General features: G+C 50.2%; 2 protein-coding genes across 3 annotated transcripts; both read left to right on the top strand.

Annotated features, from left to right (window-relative positions):
* The first annotated feature begins 8,376 nt into the window (after positions 1-8,376).
* Chkb (choline kinase beta) lies at positions 8,377-11,654 on the top strand. Of its 2 annotated transcripts, none has more exons than XM_090328980.1 (11): positions 8,377-8,712; positions 8,868-8,976; positions 9,161-9,274; positions 9,457-9,590; positions 9,741-9,836; positions 9,976-10,034; positions 10,121-10,202; positions 10,514-10,622; positions 10,738-10,777; positions 11,128-11,209; positions 11,369-11,654. In XM_090328980.1, exons 1-10 carry the CDS (start codon positions 8,510-8,512, stop codon positions 11,193-11,195), a joined length of 1,014 nt encoding a protein of 337 aa, XP_090185106.1. In that variant the 5' UTR covers positions 8,377-8,509; the 3' UTR covers positions 11,196-11,209; positions 11,369-11,654. The 2 variants fall into 2 exon arrangements, with proteins under 2 accessions (XP_090185106.1, XP_090185105.1); XM_090328979.1 differs by having other exon boundaries at positions 8,391-8,712; positions 10,738-10,841.
* Positions 11,655-12,635: 981 nt separating this feature from the next.
* Positions 12,636-21,631, top strand: Cpt1b (carnitine palmitoyltransferase 1B). The gene is made up of 18 exons (XM_090328978.1): positions 12,636-12,927; positions 13,227-13,366; positions 13,606-13,783; positions 13,993-14,094; positions 14,287-14,424; positions 14,507-14,584; positions 15,474-15,581; positions 15,658-15,742; positions 17,052-17,247; positions 17,565-17,750; positions 18,068-18,173; positions 18,253-18,369; positions 19,030-19,194; positions 19,275-19,409; positions 19,492-19,644; positions 20,149-20,262; positions 20,845-20,937; positions 21,088-21,631. Exons 1-18 carry the CDS (start codon positions 12,787-12,789, stop codon positions 21,169-21,171), a joined length of 2,319 nt encoding a protein of 772 aa, XP_090185104.1. The 5' UTR covers positions 12,636-12,786; the 3' UTR covers positions 21,172-21,631.
* The last annotated feature ends 728 nt before the right edge of the window (positions 21,632-22,359 follow it).

Below are 22,359 nucleotides of genomic sequence, written 5' to 3'. Positions count from 1 at the left end.
CGCCTCGCGACGCGCCCGCCGCCGCCGCCGCCGCCGCCCGCGCGCCCGCCCGCCCGCCCGGGACGCCCCTCGCCGCCCGCCGACGCCGCCGCAGCGAGCTCCCGCAGGGCGCGGGCGCGGGCGCGGGCGGGCGCGGCGCGGGGCGGAGCCTGCGCGGGGGGGGGGGGGGGCGGGGAGCGGGGCGGCGGCGCCGGGGGTCGCGGGCGGCGGCGGCGGCGGCGGACGGCCCCGCAGCCCGGGCGCGGCTCGGCCGGGGCGGGGCGGGGCCCGGCGGCCCGCGGCGGGCGGCCTGGAGCTGTCCGCGCCCGGGTGCTGATCAGGGCGGCGGCGCTGTCCCCCGCGGGGTGCTGACGGGGCCGAGTCCCCGCACACGGGCGCTGCGCAGGGCGGGGCGGGCGCGCAGCCCGAGCCCGGGCGGACGGCCGTGCGGCTCCCGCTCGGCGTTGTCTCCAGACCGCCCGTGCCCTCGGCTGGCCGAGGAAGGGAGCGGGGAGCCGGCTGTGGAAATGCAGGGTGGAACCTGCGCGGGAGGCGTCGCTGGGAGGCTCCCACGCCGTCCACGCCGGCGCCTCCGCAGCGCGCGGCCCCGGCCCCGGCCCCGGCCGCCGCCCTCCGGCGGAGCCTCCGCAGCCGGAGCCGCAGCGGAAGCCGGCGGTTTTCGCTGGTCAAGCGGAGACGGTGCCTCGGGACGCCGCCTGCGCTCAGAACGGCTGCAAATAACATCCCCAGGGCTCGGCCCTCCGCGCAGCCGGAACTACGCGCTCCCTGCACCAGCGCCCGGCCCGAAAGCCCTTTTCTCCAAGGCGCAACGGGGTTGCCATCTGTAGCTGGATCCCATAAAAGATACACTTACTTTAATTTCACTGAAGAATACGTGCTTTGTGCTGCTGCTGAGGCTCCGGGGAAGAAGTCCACAAGGCAAAAGAGAGGATGAAGCTCAAGAAAGCAGTTGAAGCTGCGAGTGTGGCCCAGTGGAAGAGGGCTGGCCTCGCACGCACAGAGACCCGGGTTCGATTCCCCGGTACCACATACACAGAAAAGGCCAGGAGTGGTGCTGCGGCTCCAGTGGTGGAGCTCTAGCCTTGGGAAAACCCAAGGACAGTGCTCAGGCCCTGAACTCAAGGCCAGGATTGGGGGGGGGGGAAACAAGTGTCCAAGGACAGTGCCCAGGCACTGAGTTCAAGCCCCAGGACTGGCAAAATACATAAATAAATAAGTAAAGGCAGTTGAATTGACAATGAAAAACAGAAGGACCGAATGGACTGGTTATTTGTGGTCGTTTCCTAAAACAGTACCAAAGTTTTCTCCTCCTTGTGAGAAGTAGAAGATTCGACAGAAGTAACGTCATACACTTAGAAGGCTGGCTTAGAAAGGGCTGTGCAGCTTCCACCTGGCCCTTGAGGCCATCGCTCCTAGAGAGAAGGCATTGGAGGTGCTGAGGACACTTTGAGCTCCCAGTGGACACTTAAGTATCAATGGTCAACCCCTGGGGAAGCCATGTCACATACCCCGCCTATCTCACTGATATATGTCTGTCTCTGGAGAGAGAAGAATTCCCACCAGCATGTTTCCAGAATCTCTCAAACTTTAGGCAGAGAGCTAGGCACTGGTGGCTGGTGGCTATAGTCCTAGGTAAATAAGAGGCTGAGATCTGAGGATCTAGTCTTGAATACAACCCAAGCAGGAAAGTCTATGAGATTCTTACCTCTAGTTTGCCACTAAAAAGCCAGAAGTAGAGCTAGGTGCTTGTAGCTCACACCTGCAGTCCTAGCAACTCAGGAAGCTGAGATCTGAGGATCGAGGTTCAAAGCCAGCCCAGGCACGAAAGTCTGAGTCTTATCTCCAGTTAACCATCAGAAAACCAGAAGTGGTGCTGTGACTTGAGTGGTATAGTGCTAGCCTTGAGCTGAAAAGCTTAGAAATGGGAGGGTGGCTCAAGTGTTACAGCACTAGCCTTGAGCAAAAAAGCTCAGGGAAAGATCCAGGCTCTTGGTTCAAGCCCCAGTACTACTACCAAAAATGCTGCTTTAATTAAGCTATGCCTCCTGGGCTAATATCTAGGTTCTTCGTACAACTTTGCCTCATATACCACAGGGTAGATAATGATAAGGTAGCTATCAGAACTCTGTCCTTACTTTTCTACCATCTACCACTTTTACCACTTTCCTGCATCTTCAAGCAAATTATAGTGTGTAGGTGCATGTGTGCATGTGTGCATGTGTGCATGTGTGCATGTGTGCTGGTCCTGGGACAGTAGTCCCAGCTTAAAATAATTTGGCAATGTCTTGTTATATATTCCAGACTGATCTTGAACCTGTGATCCTCCTGCCTCCACCACCAGAGTGCTGAGATCACTGGTGTGTGTCACTACACCTGGTTCAAAATGGCCTTCTAATTTGAACTCTGGGTCTTGGTGCTCTCCCTGAGCTCTTCAGCTCAAGGCTAGTGCTTTACCACTTTGAGCCATGGCACCACTTCTAGTTTTCTGGTGGTTAATTGGAGATAAGAGTCTCACTGACTTTTGTGCTTGGGCTGGCTTTGAACCTCGACCCTCAGATCTCAGCCTCCTGAGTAGCTAGGATTACAGGCGTGAGCCACCACGTCTGGACTAATTATAAATTTTAAATAATATGTTAGTAGGCACTGATGGACCTGAACTCTCAAACTTCTGCCTCAATCTCCCAAGTACTACAACAGAAACATGCACTAAAACTTCCTTTTTGAGCTTCAGCTTTGTTCTTTTCAAACTGCTTGGTTATTCTTTATAGATTTTTTTTCATTTTTACCCCAATTTTGGGGGGATGAAGGTCGTGGGGTTTTGCCTCAGTGCCTGGACACTGATCCTGGACTTTGTACCATGTGCCACAGCTCTACTTCCATCTTTTTAGTAGTCATTTGGGGTTTAGAGTCTCACAGACTTTTTAATACCTAGGATGGTTTCAAAACTATTATCCTCAGATCTCATCCTCCTCAGTAGATAGGATTATAGGTATGAGCCACAGACACTCAGCTCAATTTTTTGCTTTGTTTTTGTTTTTTTTTTTAAGAGAGAGGAAGATGAGGAAGCAGAGGAGAAGAATGAAGAGAGGAGGAGGAGGAGGAGGAGGAGGAGGAGGAGGAGGAGGAAGAGAGGAATAGAAATCTATGACATATGCATAATCAAGTAAATTCAATAAAACAAAATGCTAGTAAATTTTAAAAGCCAACAAAAGTAATAAACTACAGCTAAACTAATTAAGAAAAAGATTATATAAATCACCTGTATCAGAAATAAAAGGATCATTACTATGACAGATATTAGAAGCATTGTTTAAAAAACATTATAAAAAAAAACACATTATGAGCCAGGCACTGGTGGTGGCTCATGCCACCTAGCTACTTAAGAGGCTGAGATCTAAGGATCTCAGTTCAAAGCTATCCCAGCCAGAAAAGTCTGTGAGACTCATATCTCTAATTAACCACCAGGAAATGGGAAGTGGTGCTGTGTAGAGTGCTAGCCTTGAGCAAAAGAGCTCAGGAACAATGCCCAGGCTCCTAATTCAAGCCCCACAAACAACAAAAACAACAAATCAAAAACATTATGAACAATTTTATGACAAGTTTGACACCTTAGGTTAAATGAACAAATACTTTGAAAAATACAAGTTACCAAAGAAAACAAGAAAAAAGAAAAATCTGACTGATCCAAGAAGGTGATCCCAATTTAATCCTTTTCATATAGAACTGGAGGTGTGGCTCAAGTGGAAGAGTGCCTACTAGCTGTGAGCACATTCAAGCCCTAATACCAGGATACACACACACACACACACACACACACACACACACAGGCACACACCCCCCTGTTAAAAACACCAAACTCAAATTTACTTTCATGATATGAATTGCACCAAGGGGTTTTGTCATGGTATTTTGCAATGTATATTTTACCTTTTAATCAGGATAATATCTTCTGCTGTTTCCTATGTATTTTCCCTACCCCCTTGTTCAACAACTTTCAGTGCAATTTCTTAGGCCATCCACATACACAGACACAATATATTTTGATATTTTTCTCATTCCCTATCTCCATTTCTTCATACTACTGTAAAGTTCTGTACACACACACACACACACACACACACACACACACACGCACCTCTAAAATGTAGATTCTGAAAATGAGGGGAAAAATGTGGTATTTGGCTTTGCGTATATGTCAATCCTGAGGCTTGAACTCAGGAACTAAGCACTGTCCCCAAGATTCTTTTTTCTTTTGTATTGTACTTTATTGTTGGGGTAACATATAGAGGGGTTACAGTTATATTTGTCAGGCAGTGAGTACATTGCGTCTTGAACATTGGTACCCCTTCTCATATTTTTCTCCCACTTTCCCTACCTGCACCCCCTCCCAATCATATTGTTTTTCTCCTCCCCTTCCCTATTTCAAATAAACAAATAAATGTATATACAATATACCAGGTAACAAAGTCAGATACAGTAGCATGAGATAAGCCATAAGGGGAAAAAGAGAAAAAAAATAACTTCATATAGTTCATTAAGAACAGCAATCACAAAGATAAACTTCTGTTTCATTATACTGGAGTTCATTTTGCTTAACCTCATCCTATATGGCCAAATGTACATAGCTTTTGAGCTATTGTGATCCTCTGCTAGGAGAATCCTAGATGTGTACTAATTATTACAAATGAGGGAAAACATGGAGCCTATGTTTCTTTGGGTCTGGCTTACTTCTTTTAATATGATTTTTTCCCCAAGTCTTTCCATTTCCTTACAAATGGGGTGATGTCATTCTTTCTGATTGCAGCATAGAATTACATTGTATATAAATAGCACCTCTTTTTGATCCATTCATCTCCTAAGGGGTATCTGGGTTGTTAGCTATGATAAATAATGTGGCAATGAACATGGTTGTGCTGGTAGCTTTAGTATGCCCTTGTTTATGGACATGTGGGTAAATGCCCAGGAGTACGATTGCTGGGTCATAGGGGAGCTCTACATTTAGTCTTTTGAGGAACCGCCATACTGTTTTCCAGAGTGGTTGAACAAGTTTACACTCCCATCAACAATGTAATAACATTCCCTTGGCCCTGAAATTTTTAACTCAAAGCTTGCACTCTACCAACTGAGCCACAGTTACACTTCCAGCTTTTTGGTGGTTAATTGTATGTAAGAGTCTTGAATTTTCTTGCCAGGCTGACTTTGAACTGTAATCTTCATATCTTAGCCTCCTGAGTAGCTAGGATTACAGATGTAAGCCACCAGCATCCAAGTGGTATATGATATTTTTTGGGGGGGGGAGGGTGGGGGGGGAGACAGTCCTAGGGCTTGAACTCAGGGTCTGAACACTGTTCTTGAACTTTTTTTTGCTCAAGATTAGCATTTTACCACTTGTACCACAGCACAACTTCCAACTTTTTCTGTTTATATACATGGGTGCGTGTGTGTGTGCATGTATACATAGAGAAAAGAAATAGGAAAGAAAATATACAGTGGCATAAGCCACTGGAAACTGGCTCTGTTCTTATTAATTCCATCTGTTGAGTAACTGGTGAAAATTTTCTCCCATTTTGTGGATTGTCTTGGTTCTGATATTTGTTTCTTTTTTTTTTTTTTTTGCCAGTCCCAGGGCTGGAACTCAGGCCCTGGGCACTGTCCTTGGAAACTTTCTCAAGGCTAGAGCTCTACCACTTGAGCCACAATACCACTTTTGACTTTTTTCTATCTATGTGGTACAGAGGAATCAAATCTCATGCATGCTAGGCAAGCACCATACCAGTAGGCCAACCTCCCAGTCCCTGATATTTGTTTCTTTTGCAATATTTTTGTACACACATTTTTATTTTTTGCCAGTCCTGGGACTTGAACTCAGGGCCTGAGCACTGCCCTTAGGCTTTCTCAAGGCTAGAGCTCTAACACTTGAGTCACATCACTATTTTCGGCTTTTTTCTATGTATGTGGTAACAAGGAATCGAACCCAGGTCTTTGTGTATGCTGGGCAAGCACTGTACCACTAGGCCAAACTCCCAGTTTCTCTATACTTTTCTCTAGTAGCTTCAGATATTACATTTAGACCTTTGAGAAGTTGGAAGTATAGTTCAGTTGGTAGTGTGCCAGCCAATGAGTGAAAGTGACAGGTACTGAGTTCAAGTCCCAGTCTCAGACCACAAAAAATTAGACCTTTGATATATTTGGAATTAAATTTTTGTACAAAGGAAGAGACACGGAACTAGCTGACTGCCGGTTGCTCACACCTGTAATCTTTTTCTTTTTGGCAGTGCTGGGGCTTGAAGTCGAAGCCTAGGCACTGTCTTTGAGCACTTTTGCTCAAGGCTTATGCTCTGTGACTTGAGCCACAGCACTACCTCCAGCTTTTTTCTCTGTAAGTGGTATAGAGGAATTGAACCCCAGTCCTCATGCATGTTCAGCAAGCTCTCTACCACTAGGCCACGCTCTCTGGCACATTTATTTGTACACATTCATTTCTACTCAAGAGGTTGAGGTCTGAGGCTTGAGGTTTCAGGTCAGCCTAGGAGAGTACATGAAGATCTCATCTGCAATTACTACCAAAAAACTGGAAGCGGATCTGTGGCTCAAGTGGTAGCGCACTTAGCAAAAAAGCTAAGGGACAGAACCTCGGCCCTGATTAGTACTAATACACACACATCAGATAACTATGTGGTTTTATTTCTGTTCCCTTGGGCTTCATGTCTGTTTTAATCTAGCACTATGCTACTTTTGTTACTATGGCTCTGTAGTATAATTTGAAGTCCACTGTTGCAATACTTCCCATGTTGCCATTTTTGCTCATGATTACTTTTGTTCTGTTGGGTCCTTTATGCTTCTTGTAAATTTTTGGATTTATTATTTTTTATTTGTGTGATGAATGACATTGGGATTTTGATGGATATGGCATTAAACCTGTAGATTGCTTTGGGTAGTATGCTTATTTTTATGATATTAAGTCTGCCAAACTATGAGCATTTCATTTTCTACCGTGTTCAATTTCCTTCTTTTTTTTTTTTTTAAATTGGTCATGGGTCTTGAACTCAGGGCCTGGGTGTTGTCCCTAAGCTCTTCAGCTCAAGGCTAGCACTCTACCACTACAGCTACAGCTCCACTTCCGGTTTTCTGGTGGTTAATTGGAGATAAGAGTCTCCTGGACTTTCGAGCCCAGGCTGGCTATGAACCTTGATCCTCAGATCTCAGCCTCCTGAGTATCTAGGATTACAGGCGTGAGCCACTGCGCCTGGCAGCAACACATTTAAACAACTTATTGTTATTATTAAGGTGTTTTACTCAAGGGTTACTGTTTCATGTCAGGTAATGAGTACATTTCTTTACTTACTTCCCTCCGGTTTTCCCTCCTATCCTTGCCCACAAACTACATAGGTCATTTTCCACAGTGTAAACTGAATAGCATAATTGCATATTTTACTTTTTTCCCTCCCTTTCTGTGTCCCCCCCTTTTCCACTGCCCCTCCCAAGGGAAAAAAAAGGAAAACCACCACCAATAACAATCACAAAAAAAAGAAATCACCATGTTTCCATTTTCTGGAGTTCGTTTCACAGTATTTTCTCAAGGCTATCAGGCTACCACTTGAGCCACAGTACCACTTCCAGCTCTTTCTGTGTATGTGGTGCCAAGGAATAGAACTCAAGGCTTCACGCATGTTAGGCAAGCACTCGACCACTAGGCCACACTCCAGACTCCAACACACAGTATTTTAAATGTTCAGAAGTCACAACGTAGTTTTCCTTCCCTTAGGGTAGCCTCCTTTCGTCTGTTCGTGTGTGAATGTCGAGCCCCTTAAAGGTTGTGGTCCATAGGTATACATGCACACACATACAGGTACACGTTGCCCGTCCGGGGCTTGAACTCGGGGCCTGGCACTGTCCTTGGGCTTTCTCAAGGCTAGCACCTCTTCTGTTCTTTTTTATTTTTCGTTTTTGTTTTTCTGTGTATGTGGTAGTGAGGAATTGAACCCGGGTCTCCGTGCATGCTCGGCAAGCACTCTACCACTAGGCCACTCTCCCGGCCTCAAGTCCAGTTCTATTTTTAAATTTTTGTTGTAGAGGTCACAGTTACATAATCTGCCAGGGGTCGCGTGCCTTCCGAGACAGCAGTCACCACGCTCGGCCCTGACCGGCTCCGGACCACCGACCCAACGACGGCCGCCCGGGGAGGCCCCGCCCGCCCGGGGGCGCGGCCTGACGCGCCCCGCCCACCCGGGGGCGCGGCCGGGTGTGCCACGCCCACCGCCCCGCCCACCCCCGGGGGGGGCGAGGCCGGACGTGCCCCGCCCGAGAACAGAGGGTCCTGGCCTTCGATCGCAGGCGGGGACCGCGGTGACGCCGAGCTTCGGGCTTCCGCAGCAATCCCCGCCTCCAAGGCGCCGCGGAAAGAGCCGAGTAAAACCGGAAAGATCCGAGTCCGGCCGGACGGGCTAGAGCGGCCGGAAGTAGGGTCGAGCGCGACCGGAAGGAGCCGAGCCCTGCCGTAGGGAGCTGAATGCAGCTGGGCGTTGGGCCTGGTGGATGCCGCGCCATGGCGGCGGAGAGTTCAGCTGTCCTCCCGGACGCAGCCTCCAGCCGGCGCCGTGCCTCGTCGCTGTCTCGCGACGCCGAGCGCCGGGCCTACCGGTGGTGCCGGGAGTACCTGGGCGGGGCCTGGCGCCGCGTACAGCCCGAGGAGCTGAGGGTTCGCCCCGTGAGGTGGGAGGCCCGGGGGCGACGCTCCCGTCGCGGGGCCTGCGAGGTCCGCCGCGGGCCGGGCGGGGCCGGGGCGGGGCCCGGCGGCGGGGAGGGGTCTGCTGGGGTCCTGCGGTGGGGGCGGCCGCCGACTGAGTGCGCTGTGTGCGGATCTGCAGCGGAGGACTCAGCAACCTGCTCTTCCGCTGTTCGCTGCCGGACCACCTGCCTAGCATTGGAGAGGAGCCCCGAGAGGTGGTGCTCCGGCTGTACGGGGCCATCCTGCAGGTGAGGGAAAGCAGCTCTCGTCCAAGGTAGGAAACGCCGGTGCTCAGGGGCGAGGCGACACTGCCCAGATAGAGCCTGTGCTCCAGAGCTTCCAGGCAGCAAGCCGGCCCCTCCTCTGTTGCCAGGTCCACTTACCTCTTGTCGCTACTGATTTGGGCCCCTTTATTGTGCCATTTTCCTTCAGGGCGTGGATTCCTTGGTCCTAGAAAGTGTGATGTTCGCCATCCTTGCAGAGCGCTCGCTGGGGCCCCAGCTCTATGGAGTCTTTCCAGAGGGTCGCCTGGAACAATATCTCCCAGTATGAGCTCAGTTTTCTCCCCACGTTACCTTCTTCCCTTATCCCTTGTCCTCTTCCCCAGTGTCTACCTTCACATCCCCGGTAGGGAAATTTCCCCAAGGTCTTGCCCTCTCCCAGGTTCCCCCATCCCTTTCCCCTCCTGCCCCAGCCCCTTCACCATCCTGATAGGTTCCTGGGTGCAGAGCCGGCCACTGAAAACTCATGAACTTCGAGAGCCGTTGTTGTCAGCAGCCATTGCCATGAAGATGGCCCAATTCCATGGTATGGAGATGCCTTTCACCAAGGAACCTCATTGGTTGTTTGGGACTATGGAAAGGTGAGTCAGGTTTGTAACCCAAATACCTGAAGTCCTGTGGGTGTTTCAGGCCTTCCAGTTGAGTGGATTTAGCTTTGGGCTCTCAAGTTTCCTAGCCACAGAGTAAATACCATTGAGGGCAGAGTGACTTTTCTATTTTTTGGACCTCAGGTACTTAAAGCAGATCCAAGACCTGCCTTCTACTGACCTCCCCCAGATGAATCTACTGGAAGTGTACAGCCTGAAGGATGAGATGGGCAACCTCAGGTGAAGGCAGGCAGGATGGGGGATCATCGCACCAGGCACATACCATGTCCTCCCCAGGATTTGCTGGTGGCAGGAGTCAGGGCCTAGCCTGTGAGAGTAACTTCAGTTACTCTAGACCCATGCCCATCTACCTCTGCAGGAAGTTGCTAGATTCTACCCCATCACCAGTGGTCTTCTGTCACAATGACATCCAGGAAGGTAAGACAAAGCTTTTAGGACTTCCAGTATAAGCTGTAGAGACCAGAGGGCCCCAAAGTGACCAGAACCCTACTCTATTTCCTCAGGGAACATCTTATTGCTCTCAGAGCCAAAAAATGTCGATAACCTCATGCTAGTTGATTTTGAATACAGCAGTTATAACTACAGGTAAGGCTGGGAGGGCAGCCTCTTATAGATCTGTTCCCATTAGATGCTGGAAAGGGGCTGGGAGTTTGGCCTAGTGGTAAGAGTGCTTACACAAAGACCCGGGTTTGATTACTTGGAACCATATACACAGAAAAAGCCAGAAGTGGTGCTGTGGCTGAAGTGGTAGGGCAATAGCCTTGAAAAAGCCCAAGGTCAGTGCTCAGGCTCTAAGCTCAAGCCCCAGGACTGGCAAAAAAAAAAAATAGACTTTATCTCTTCATTCCAACTGTACAAGACTATCTGGGGGTTGAATTTCTACGTTGTTTCTCCAGGGGCTTTGACATTGGGAACCATTTTTGTGAATGGGTTTATGATTATACTCATGAGGAATGGCCTTTCTATAAAGCACAGCTCACAGACTACCCAACTCGAGGACAGCAAGTATGTGGACCAAAGCTGGGAAACAGCTCTAGAATCCCAGAAAGGGTATTTATTAATTGGGAGGGAAGTGCTCCCTGTGGTGCCCCTGTCCCTGATTCTTGTCTATTGTTCCCAGCTCCATTTTATTCGCCATTATCTGTCTGAGTTAATGAAAGGTGAGACTCTCTCTCCAGAGGAGCAGAAAAAACTAGAAGAGGATTTGCTGATTGAGGTCAACCGGTGAGGAAGGAGAGGCAGGTTGGGAGTGTGGGAGAGGCAGTGGAGAAGGAGATTGCAAAGGGCTAGTCCAGAATGGTCTTGTGATTATGAGCTCTGAGCTAGGCAGCGAGCCAGCCTTAGCTAATGGGAAGGGACAGTTTGAAAGTGGGAAGTTAGTGGGACTAGATAGGAAAATGGGGGAGAAATTAAGAGCTTCAAGGACGGGCTGGCCCCGGGGGTGGAGATCCAGGCAGAACCTTGAGTGTTCTTGAACACAGGTACTTTACCTGCTCCTCCCTTGCCCCAGGTATGCTTTGGCTTCTCATTTCTTCTGGGGTCTGTGGTCCATCCTCCAGGCATCCATGTCCACCATAGAATTTGGTTACTTGGTAAGTATCAAGGGAGTGGGCGTGGGCATGTTAATTAAGAGCTGGGGAGCAACAATGGCTATATGTCATCCAGGAAGTTGGGCGATACAAGGTGGCAGGTATGTAGCATGCTGTTTCCAAGCCTTCTCACCACTCTGTGGGATGGGTTTCCTTCCCTAGGAGTATGCCCAATCTCGGTTCCAGTTCTACTTCCAGCAGAAAGGGCAGCTGACCAGCCTCCACACTTCATCCTGACCATCCAACTCTCATTCCTCTGCTTTGTCCTTGGAGCCTCCCGGGCAGGACCTTGGAGGGAGAGACAAAGGGCAGGAGTCCCTGAGGACTGGACTCTGGACTGTGCCTGGACTGATTGAGAAGGGTCACTTCTCCCCCAGTTTGTGTAGATGCCCAGTGGGCACGCGGAAGCCTTTGGATTGTGTACCTTAATAAATGAGCTGTTCCTTCACAGCTGTCTTGTATGTGCTCAGAATCAGAAATACCAAACAAGACCACACAGGTGAATGAATGAACCACTGTTCTGTTCCATGTTCTGGGCTTAAAAATGGTTGTGGGTCCATTCCTCCCCTTGGGGTCCTCTCCCCCTCCAGTGTCCCCTGGCTTGAGCTTAGAAGTACAAGTGCTGGGAAGACTTGGAGGACTAGAGGCTGACAGAGGGCCCTGGGATGCAGCCGCCACTCCACCAGGATCAAGAAACCGGCTGCATTGCATAGCTGGCTCCAGTGACCTTTCCCCTACATTTGGCTATTTTTAGTTACAATGCCACCATCCTCACATGAGACCCTTTGCCCCACTACCACCCCAAGCTCCTGGACCTTTGAGCAACCTTCAGCTTGCTTGCAGAAACCCTGCCCACGTTTTTTTTTTTTTTTTTTCCCTAATTCCCACTGCAGAAGGGAGGCAAGTCTCTTGTCCAGCCCCCACCCTCCTCCCTCCAGCCCTCCTCTTTTCTCCACCCCAATTTAGGAGTGGGTGTCAGGTTCTCTGCAAGGGTGGGGCCGGGGTGGCGAGGCCTGAAGGACGTGGGGACACAGGCCAGAGTAGCCAGCTCCCCACTCAGAGAAGCAAGCTGAACCTGAGCTGTGAGTAGAGACAAACGCGGTGAGGCCCTGCAACAGCCGGAGCCCCTCACGGTACCCCAGTCCAACGCTAGAGGGAGGACGACTAGGGTCGGACCGAGGCTGGGAGCACGGAACCACTTCTTCCCGGGGCGCCTGTCTACCCCCCCACCCCCCCGCTCAAGGCTGACTGCCCTGGGACCCCTGGAGCTTTGAAGGTTCCCTACCCCTTTTCCAGTCCCTGCACCATTGTGGTTAGATGTGTCCGGAACGCTGCCGCGAGGGTTCGGCAGCGGCGGTTGGCCAGGCTTATAGAGCCGGGCAGAAGGGCAGAGGCGCGCAGCAGCCGCGTTGGGGCCCCTGGAGCGGCCGCTAGGGAAGCTGGGGCCAGGGAAGGGGGGGTGGGCCTGGGGGCGGGGCCTCGGCGCTGGGGGCAGCCCCGGGACCGGGCTGGCCTGAGCGCACCACACACTCTTTTGCCCACCCCCCTTCCTGGCTTCCAGGTGCGGACCAACCCCCAGGATGGCGGAAGCACACCAGGCCGTGGCCTTTCAGTTCACTGTGACCCCAGAGGGGGTCGACGTCCGGCTCAGTCGCGAAGCCCTAAAACACATCTACCTGTCTGGGATCAACTCCTGGAAGAAACGCCTGATTCGCATCAAGGTGGGCATAGGTGGTTCTCCTGGATTCTTCAGCAGGTGCACAGAAGGGCTAGATGTCTGCTGCTGCCCCATTGTCGGTGTCTGTCACCACTTTGGCCAACAGTGCTACTGGGAACAGACTTCATCAGTGCAGAAGTGTGATGGGACACCAGAGGTGCTGCAGGTGTGAGTGTATGGAAGGAATGAGAAAAGCCACAGCAGGAAGATGAGGCAAAGACTAGGAGCCCATTCCTAGGACCTCCCATGAGCCTGGTTATCTTAGCCTTCTGCTCAACAAGGGTGACTGTTTCTGCTCCACAGAATGGCATCCTTAGAGGTGTGTACCCTGGAAGCCCCACCAGCTGGCTGGTCATCGTCATGGCAACAGTGGGTTCCTCCTACTGCAAGGTGGACATCTCCATGGGGCTGGTCTGTTGTATCCAGAGATGCCTCCCTGAGAGGTAAAAAGCCAGGAGGGCACAAGTGTCAGGAAAAGAGGGTTAGGCTAGTTCCCAAGGCCAGAATTCCTGGTCCCCCCGGGACCACCACATTAGTTGGTTTTTGTTACACTCAGACCTGAGTGTGTCCAGAGAGATTCTTGCCCCTTAGTGTCTCTCATGAGACAGTTCATAGCTAAGGATTCAGAATTCTCTTATTGTCTGAAGTGGATACCCAGCAACGCTCTCTCTTTCTCTCATAGGTGTACCCCTTGTGAGACCCCACAGACTCGGGCACTTCTCAGCATGGCCATCTTTTCCACGGGGATCTGGGTTACAGGCATCTTCTTATTCCGACAAACTCTGAAGCTGCTTCTTTCCTACCATGGATGGATGTTTGAGATGCACGGCAAGACCAGTAATGCCACCAAGATCTGGGCTGTGAGCAGAAACAATTGGAGGGTGCAAGTGTATGGTTTGAAACCCCAGGGATCTCATTTGGGATTCTGTACAGGAGGGGAAAGGCAGAATGGGCACTGTACTTCGTGTGTGCATTTATCCTGAAGGGATGGGGTGGTTCTAAAGCTGTCAATCATTTATTGATTTGTGCCTTTTGCTTCCCACCCCAATACTGTGCCCTGCACCCCTAGATCTGTGTCCGCCTTCTGTCCAGCCGGCGGCCAATGCTCTACAGCTTCCAAACATCTCTACCAAAACTTCCCGTACCCAGCCTGCAAGCCACAGTTCAGCGGGTAATTGCCTGGGCTTTAGTGGGCACCGGAGCTTGGATTCAGAGGCTTGTTTAAACCTAGTAGATTGAAGACTTATTTTTGTAAATAGTTGGCTGGAGAGTAATGGGGCCTGGGTGAGGAGACAGCAGTGGGAAGAGGGTGAAGACAGCCATTGATGTCTGATCTCATGGTAACGATAAATTCGCTGGGCAGTACCTGGATTCTGTGCGGCCCTTGTTGGATGATGAGGAGTATTACCGTATGGAGACACTGGCCAAAGAATTCCAGGACAAGACTGCTCCCAGACTTCAGAAATACTTGATATTCAAGTCATGGTGGGCAACTAACTATGTAAGTTTGCTTTCCTGAGCTTGTCCTTACCCACATGTCTTGATTGCCCCCTCCCCAGCTCTAACCTCTTTCCCACCCACAGGTGAGTGACTGGTGGGAAGAGTACATTTACCTCCGAGGCAGGAGCCCCCTCATGGTGAATAGCAACTATTATGTAATGGTAAGAACAAGAGCCAGATTATACAGCTTTCCTGTGTGTATTTGGCTCTTTCTCTAGCTCTGGGGCAAAGATGTAAAGAACAGCCCAGAGAACTTGTGGATGTTTCCATGGATAAGATGGGGTTATGGAGTGATGCTTGGGAGAAAACAAGAGGAAGGAGAGATCCTAGAAGAGTAGTCTAGAGTAGCTTAGAGACAATGGGGATCCTGAGAACCAGGGAACATTCTGAGAATGGCTCAATCTCTCTCAGGCTTTCTGTGTCAGACTCTACCATTTCCTGCCTTCATTCCCATCTTGGCTTGCCAGTCACAGGTTCCATGCTGTTTTGATACCATTTCCAGGGAACTTCTTCAGACATGTCTTGCTTTTGTCCCTGTGTGGGGCCAGACAACAAGAGGAACACCATGCTTCCTCTCTTGGCACTCACAGTCATTGTGTCCCTACCCCATGTGATTGGCCCTTCTCAGGACTGCCCTCAGCACAAAACCTGTACACTGCCTGTTGGTCTTTCAGCTGCTTTGCATCCAGTCTTTCCTCTACCACTGTAAAAACTACTAGCCTGCAAGGATTCCTCCTCCTCCACAGATTCTCCTTCCAGAAGCATATATACAGCCTTCCAAAGGTTTCAAGCTGTTTATTAATGTCAGAACTCTTTCTTTGAACCAAAATAACCAAATATGAACAAATAAAATAACGAAAACAACTCTGGTCTAAGTTGGAGCAGACTTGTAGAATGTTATTCTTTTCCGGATGTTCACCCTGACAGCATGTGGAATGGGCTGGAAAGAGGAAGTGATACCTTCAGCCCCTGAATAAGTTGGTCTTCATGTCAGTGAGACCTAGGTGACTCACAGAGGTGTGAGCCATGCAGGATCTACTTTATCTATAGGACCTTGTACTCGTCAAGAACACAGATGTGCAGGCAGCCCGCCTAGGAAATGCCATCCATGCCATGATCACCTACCGCCGCAAACTGGACCGTGAAGAGATCAAGCCTGTGAGCTGCATCAGGGTTTAAAGGTGGGATGGTGAGGGGAGGCCTGCGTCTGAGCCATGCTGGATCTTTCTTCCAGGTGATGGCATTGGGCATTGTGCCTATGTGCTCCTATCAGATGGAGAGGATGTTCAACACCACTCGCATCCCGGGCATGGAGACAGGTACCAGGCCACAGCCAGGCACCCAGCAGGAACAAGTCCTACCCTCCCAGCTGTGGTCCTACCATGACTAGGTGCCCAACTACCTACTTATTACTACGCATTCCTGTGACTTGGGGCCATGGATATGTAAGATGTTCTCAGGTTGTGACAGATACTAGATATTATTTATAGGCATGGTGCTAGATCCCAGGGTGCTCCAGAACAGAGCTTCTCCCCTCATACTTGACAGAAGATAGTTGTATACATAAAGAGTAATGAGCGGGGCTGGGAGTTTGGCCTATTAGTAGAGTGCTTTCCTAGCATGCACAAAGTCCTGAGTTTAATTCCTTGGTACCACTTACATAGAAAAAGCCAGAAGTGGTGCTATGGCTCAAGTGGTAGAGCTCTAACCTTGAGAAAGGCCAAGGACAGTGCTCAGACCCTGAGTTCATGCCTCTGGACTGGCAAAATAAAAAGGAATGAGAGGGATGGATGTGGCTTTGTGGTAGAGTGCTTGTCTTGCATGCTTGAAGCCCTAGGTTTGATTCCTTAGTACCACATAAACATAACATGCCAAAAGTGGCACTGTGGCTTAGCAGTAGAGTGCTAGCCTTGAGCAAAAGAAGCTCAAGGACAGTGCACAGCCCTGGAATTCAAGCCCCAGAACTGGCCAAAAAAAAGAAACAAAAAAGAGTGTCTGGGTATTAATGGCTCACACCAGTAATTCTAGCTACTCAGGTGAGGACTGTGGATTAACCAGTCCAGGCAAGAAAATTTAAGAGACTCTTATCTCTAGCCAGCAAAAAAAAAAAAAAACTTGTACTACAGGCATGGCTCAAGTGGTAGAGTGCCAGCTGTGAACATAAAAGCCAAGTAAGCACTTGAGGTCTTGAGTTGAAGCTCCAGTGCTCGCACATGCACACAAGCAGTGAGAGGAGCACTGCTGGGTTAGTGGAGCTCAGAGGAAGCACAGTTACTCTAAACAGAACCGGCAGAGGAGGAAGAAGGGGTTTGCCTGGGGATTAATGAAGACAGCAACCTCCTGTTTCTGGAACTGCTGCCTCAGACAGTTTGTCGGGTTTACTAGCACTTCAGTGTCCTCCTAAGATTGTTGTAAGGGGTAGTGGAAGGACACAGCACAGCCTTGCTTAGCACACAGATCTGCTCCTGTGGGATAAAAGGCCCAGGGCAAAGGCAGGTCGAGTATAATCTGAGCTGCCAACTATTACGTAGTGTGAAGGAGGTGGCCCCTTTCCAGGGCTGGGGCAGGGAGGGAGCTGTTCTTCTCTTTGAGGCCCAGTCTCAGCCTGCCCACTGGCCTCTATCACAGATGTGCTGCAGCACCTCTCCGAGAGCAGGCATGTGGCTGTCTATCACAAGGGCCGCTTCTTCAAGGTCTGGCTCTATGAGGGATCCCGCCTGCTCAAGCCTCGGGACCTGGAGATGCAGTTCCAAAAGATCCTGGATGACCCTTCCCCACCTCAGCCTGGGGAGGAGAGGCTGGCAGCCCTCACCGCAGGGGGAAGGTATCTGGACCTATGGGGAGGCTTGTCCTGACCCAGGTTCAAAACCCCATGAAAAGAGGAGCTTGGCCCTTTCTATCATGGTAGAATTGGGGCCAGAGGTACAACCAAGGAATGGGGGCCCAGAGACCTAAATAGTAAAGGGTACTGGTGGTAAGAGTGGTGGATAGCTGGCATGTCCACCCTTAATCTAGGTTGCATGTACCAGTATATTTAGGGTCCCCTACCTCACCCCATTTCCAGGCCCAACCAGGTCCTGGGAAGGTCCCTGAACCAAAGTGTGCATTAGCTCCACTTCTTTCCTGCCCTTGTGCTTCTAGGGTGGAGTGGGCACAGGCACGCCAGGCCTTCTTCAGCTCTGGCAAGAACAAGGCTGCTCTGGAAACCATCGAGCGTGCTGCTTTCTTTGTGTCTCTGGATGAAGAGTCTCACCACTACAACCCTGATGACGAGGCTAGCCTTAGCCTCTATGGCAAGGCGCTGCTGCATGGCAACTGCTTCAACAGGCATGTGTGCACCCCTGTGGACTAGAGGGTAGGGGTTAGGGTTGGAAGACGGGGCTGAGACTAGAAGTTATGACTAGGCTTAGAGGGTTAATGGAAAAGGAATATGGCTCATGGCTAGGTAGGGTTATTTAGAGTTAGTGATTATAGTCAGTGTTAGAATTGAAAGTTAGAAATCAAGGTTGTTTCAAGTTAAGTTTGGGGTTAGGGGTAGTGGTTAGAATGGAGAGTAAAGTGGTATTACTTATTAACATTAGGATTGTGGGTTAAGAGTTCTGTGTATGCCCCACTCTGGGTCATCCATGCATCTACTCCCACAGATGGTTCGACAAGTCTTTCACTCTTATCTCCTTCAAGAATGGTCTGTTGGGCCTCAACACAGAACACGCATGGGCAGATGCCCCCATCATTGGGCACCTCTGGGAGGTAACAGGTCTGGAGAGGGGACCGGCTGGACAGACACTAGTGATGAGCTTTGGTTCCTACCTTAGCTTTCTCCCTTCAGTTTGTCCTAGGCACTGACACCTTTCACCTGGGCTACACAGAGACTGGACACTGCCTTGGCAGCCCAAACCCTACACTTATGCCTCCTCAGCGGCTGCAGTGGGACCTTCCTGAACAGGTATGCAAGCCAGGAAGGGGCAGGACCTCACCACACTTCCCCCTCCTCAGGGAAGGGACAAAAACTTCTTAGAGAAATGTGGGGTCCAAACTGTTCATAAGGAAACCAGATGCCGGGCGCGGTGGCTCACACCTGTAATCCTAGCTACTCTGCAGGCTGAGATCTGAGGATCAAGGTTCAAAGCCAGCCAGGGTACTAAGACCATGAGACTCTTCTCTCCAATTAATCACTAAAAAAGGGGAAGTGGTGCCGTGGCTCGAGGAGTAGGGCGGTAGCCTTGAGCTGAAGAGCTCAGGGACAATGCCCAGGCCTGGAGGAAAGGTGCTAGCCTTGAACTAAAGAGCTCAGGGACAGCGCCTAGGCCCAGAGTTCAAGCCCCATGACCTACAAAAAAAACCAAAACAAAAAAAAACAAAAACCAAGAAAGCAGAAATTTCAGTGCTATCTGTACTTGGAGGTACATGGCTCTTGTCTTTGTAGCATGCAGCAATATATGTACTTTACCTAGACACATTCTGCCTTCATGAGGAGTCCCCTCAGGTCTCTTCTAAGGAAATTAGGCTCTACCTTTTATCAATGAAACTTCACACCTCCTCCATGCAACCTGGAGGCCTGCTTGGAGGGCTTTATCCCAACTTGATCCTTTCCGTGTCTCTGCAGTGCCAAGCTGCCATTGAGAGTTCCTACCAGGTAGCTAAGGCTCTGGCAGATGATGTGGAGTTATACTGCTTCCAGTTCTTGCCATTTGGCAAAGGACTCATTAAGAAGTGTCGTACCAGCCCTGATGCCTTCGTGCAAATTGCCCTGCAGCTGGCTCACTTTCGGGTAGGAACCCCTTTGGGCTGCTGAGTGGGCAGGGAAGCTCTAGGGTCCACCTGCCAGATTCATCCCTCTCTGTACCCCAGGACAAGGGAAAATTCTGCTTGACCTATGAGGCCTCAATGACCAGAATGTTCCGGGAGGGACGGACAGAGACTGTGCGTTCCTGTACCAATGAGTCCACAGCCTTTGTGCAGGCCATGATGAAGGGGTCCTACATGGTGAGCTGCGATCCCCTGCTTTCTGCTTTCCTGTGCATCAAGGGACAGGGCCACTCTTCATTGTTTTGCATTTACATCCCAGAAAGAAGACCTCCGAGATCTCTTCCGGAAAGCTTCTGAGAAGCACCAGAACATGTACCGCTTGGCTATGACGGGGGCTGGGATAGACAGGCACCTCTTCTGCCTTTATATAGTCTCCAAGTACCTGGGTGTCAGCTCTCCTTTCCTGGCTGAGGTCAGTGTCGTTGCTGACATGTCATCTGTCCACCTGCTTTTAGGCCCAGGAGCTCAGCCTTCTTGAGGTAGTACTCTGTATGGCCAGCTTCCCTAATGTAGCCCTGGAGGCCAATGGAAGCTTTCTCACACCACATGCCACCAGGCCTGCAGTCCTGGGACTGTTCCTGCAGGTTCTCATGAAGTCATTATTCTCATGCTCTGTCAGGTGGTACTGGTGCTGGTGGGAAGAGTAAAAGGGGCTGAGGTGGGGTGAGGCAACGCAGAGGGGTGGTTGGGGAAGTCAGATGGGGCTTAATTGGCCAAGGAGGGTTTTGTTCACGTGCTAAGGTGTTGCAAATAGTCCGTGGGGGAGCAGGGAGCCATAGCCCAGGGAGCTCCTCATGCATGTCCACTCCTATATCCTCACCAGGATAGTGTCTTTCTCATGCAGGTCTTTAGTACCATTTAAACAGGTACATGCTGAGTGCCTAATGTCTGACAGACTTTGGACTCCCTATTACAGGTGCTCTCAGAACCCTGGCGCCTCTCCACCAGCCAGATCCCTCAGTCCCAGATTCGTATGTTTGATCCAGATCAGTACCCCAATCACTTGGGTGCTGGAGGTGGCTTTGGCCCTGTGAGTGCCCCTAAAGGGTGATGGTGGGCAAGACTGGGGCCCTAGAGATTCAGTGCAGACTGTGTGTCTGTGTGTCTGTGTCTGTATGTGTGTGCATGTGTGTGTGTGTGTGCATGCATATAGACATCTTGACCAGACCAGACCGGGGCAAGAACACCTTGCTTAGAGGAAGCCTGCAGGAAAGCAGAATGGTAGCTGTCAGCATAGGCAGAGAGGTACTAGGGCCCACCAATCTCATGTGGCTCTATAACATGACAATGCCTTATCTGCAAAAGAAAAGGCCATATATTGGACCCTTCCGCAATGTGTTCATTTGAGGAATCCAACTCTTCACTGAGTCACTCAGATAGTTTCATTTGTCAGAAGACTAGAGATCCTCCTGGAACAAGGGGGCAGTAGAGGGATGAGCCTCCTAATGGAAACAAGAATTCTAGATCTTAGCACAAGGAACAATGTTTCCTGGGATGGGAGGTAGGATCCTGGCATCAAGAATGCAGCATCCAGGGTTGAGGCCTTCTACAAATCTTGGGGAAGGCCAAGTATATCAGCTTTCATGTCCTCTCACTTACCTTTTGTCTTCAGGTGGCGGACGATGGTTATGGTGTTTCCTACATGATTGCAGGAGAAAACACCATCTTCTTCCATGTCTCTAGCAAGTTCTCAAGTTCAGAGACGGTGAGTCTTCTCTGCTATGTGGTCTGAGAAGAGGGGCTGCATGGGGTACCCCAAGAGCATGCTGTGTCTCTGAGTAGATTAGAGTCCTGTGTGGGGGAGCAGTGGTGGGAGCTGACTTGAAAGCGTGTCTGAGTTCTGGAGTTCCTACAGAATGCCCAGCGCTTTGGGAACCACATCCGTCAAGCTCTGCTGGACATCGCAGATCTTTTTCAAGTTCCCAAGACTGATAGCTGAAGGATGGAGAAATGCCAGCTGCCCTTTCATCCTCACACTGTGGAGGAAGGGGCCTGTGGCCTGTGTGCAAGCATAATTTGTGGCCATGCATGGGTGCCCAGCTCCAAGGAAAGTTCTGGCAGTAAGTGCTCCACAGACAAATGCTGCTCCCTAGGGCCCAGATGGAGGAGGAATGAAGTAAGGAAGGAATTTTGATTTTTTTTTCTTGGTAGATATTAATAAAGATAAGGCTGTGTAAGTCTCTCAGCCCTTAGGTGCCTGTGTTTTGTTTGGGAATTAGAAGGCCCTCCCTCTTCCCTAGCTTAGGCCAGAAAGGTGACAAAGGGTTGGAGCTTAGAGACTGTTCATGAGGTATTTGTGACATGTTTTGAAACGTCTCTGTCGGCTAAGTGACACAGGCTCTGAATTTATTGTCCACACCTGCTTATGCATTTGGAATAAACTCTTGCTTCAGAACTTTCACCTGTTCTGTGGGACTACTTCTATTTGTCTGCCAGAGGGTGGGATGCACCTGCATTCTCCATGCATGAACATGCCCTCTTCACCTCTTTAGGCTGGAGTACATCTCTGAAGAGTTCCTTGTTTACCCCCCAGGCCTGAAGTTTGGCTGCCAGGTTATCATGTCTGTGAGGCATAAAGGGTACCCTGAGAAAACATGCTCCTCTCAAGTAGGCTTTTCTGTTAAACTAACATTAGAAGTAAACCAAACGTAATTTTGGCAGACATGCGCAAGGGACAGAGTAGCTGCAGAAACCAGGAACCTTTTAGAATGACATGTTTACCAGATATTTTGTGCCTTTAGTAAATAAAGCTGATGTAGTAAAGGACAAAACTGGCAAACAAGTCCTTATTCTGAGTCCCTCTGAGTCTGAGGGACTCAGACAATAGCCAGGAAGGATCGTGTATTACATAGTAACTCAGAAGTAAGTCCTCAGGAGAAAGTAAAGGGAGGGATAAGTAGAGGGGTGGGTGTAATTTCAGGTGGTGGCAAATTCAGGCCTTCTTGAGTGTAAATAGTAACTAACAGACCAGGAGAAGGAGGAGGGGGGTGGAGAGGAGAAGGAGAAGAAGAGGAGGAAGAGGAGGAGGAGGAGGAAGAGGAGGAGGAGGAGAAGGAGGAGGAAAGCAGCAGCAGCAGCAGCAAGACTTGTGTCCCTTGTCCCTTGTGTCCTATACTTGAAGGAAGAG

This window comes from Megascapheus bottae, chromosome 2 (genome assembly GCF_031878675.1).
Source record: "Megascapheus bottae isolate mThoBot1 chromosome 2, mThoBot2.hap1, whole genome shotgun sequence".
In the NCBI taxonomy this organism is placed as follows: Eukaryota; Metazoa; Chordata; class Mammalia; order Rodentia; family Geomyidae; genus Megascapheus; species Megascapheus bottae.
This window is presented reverse-complemented; position numbering and strand designations above follow the sequence as displayed.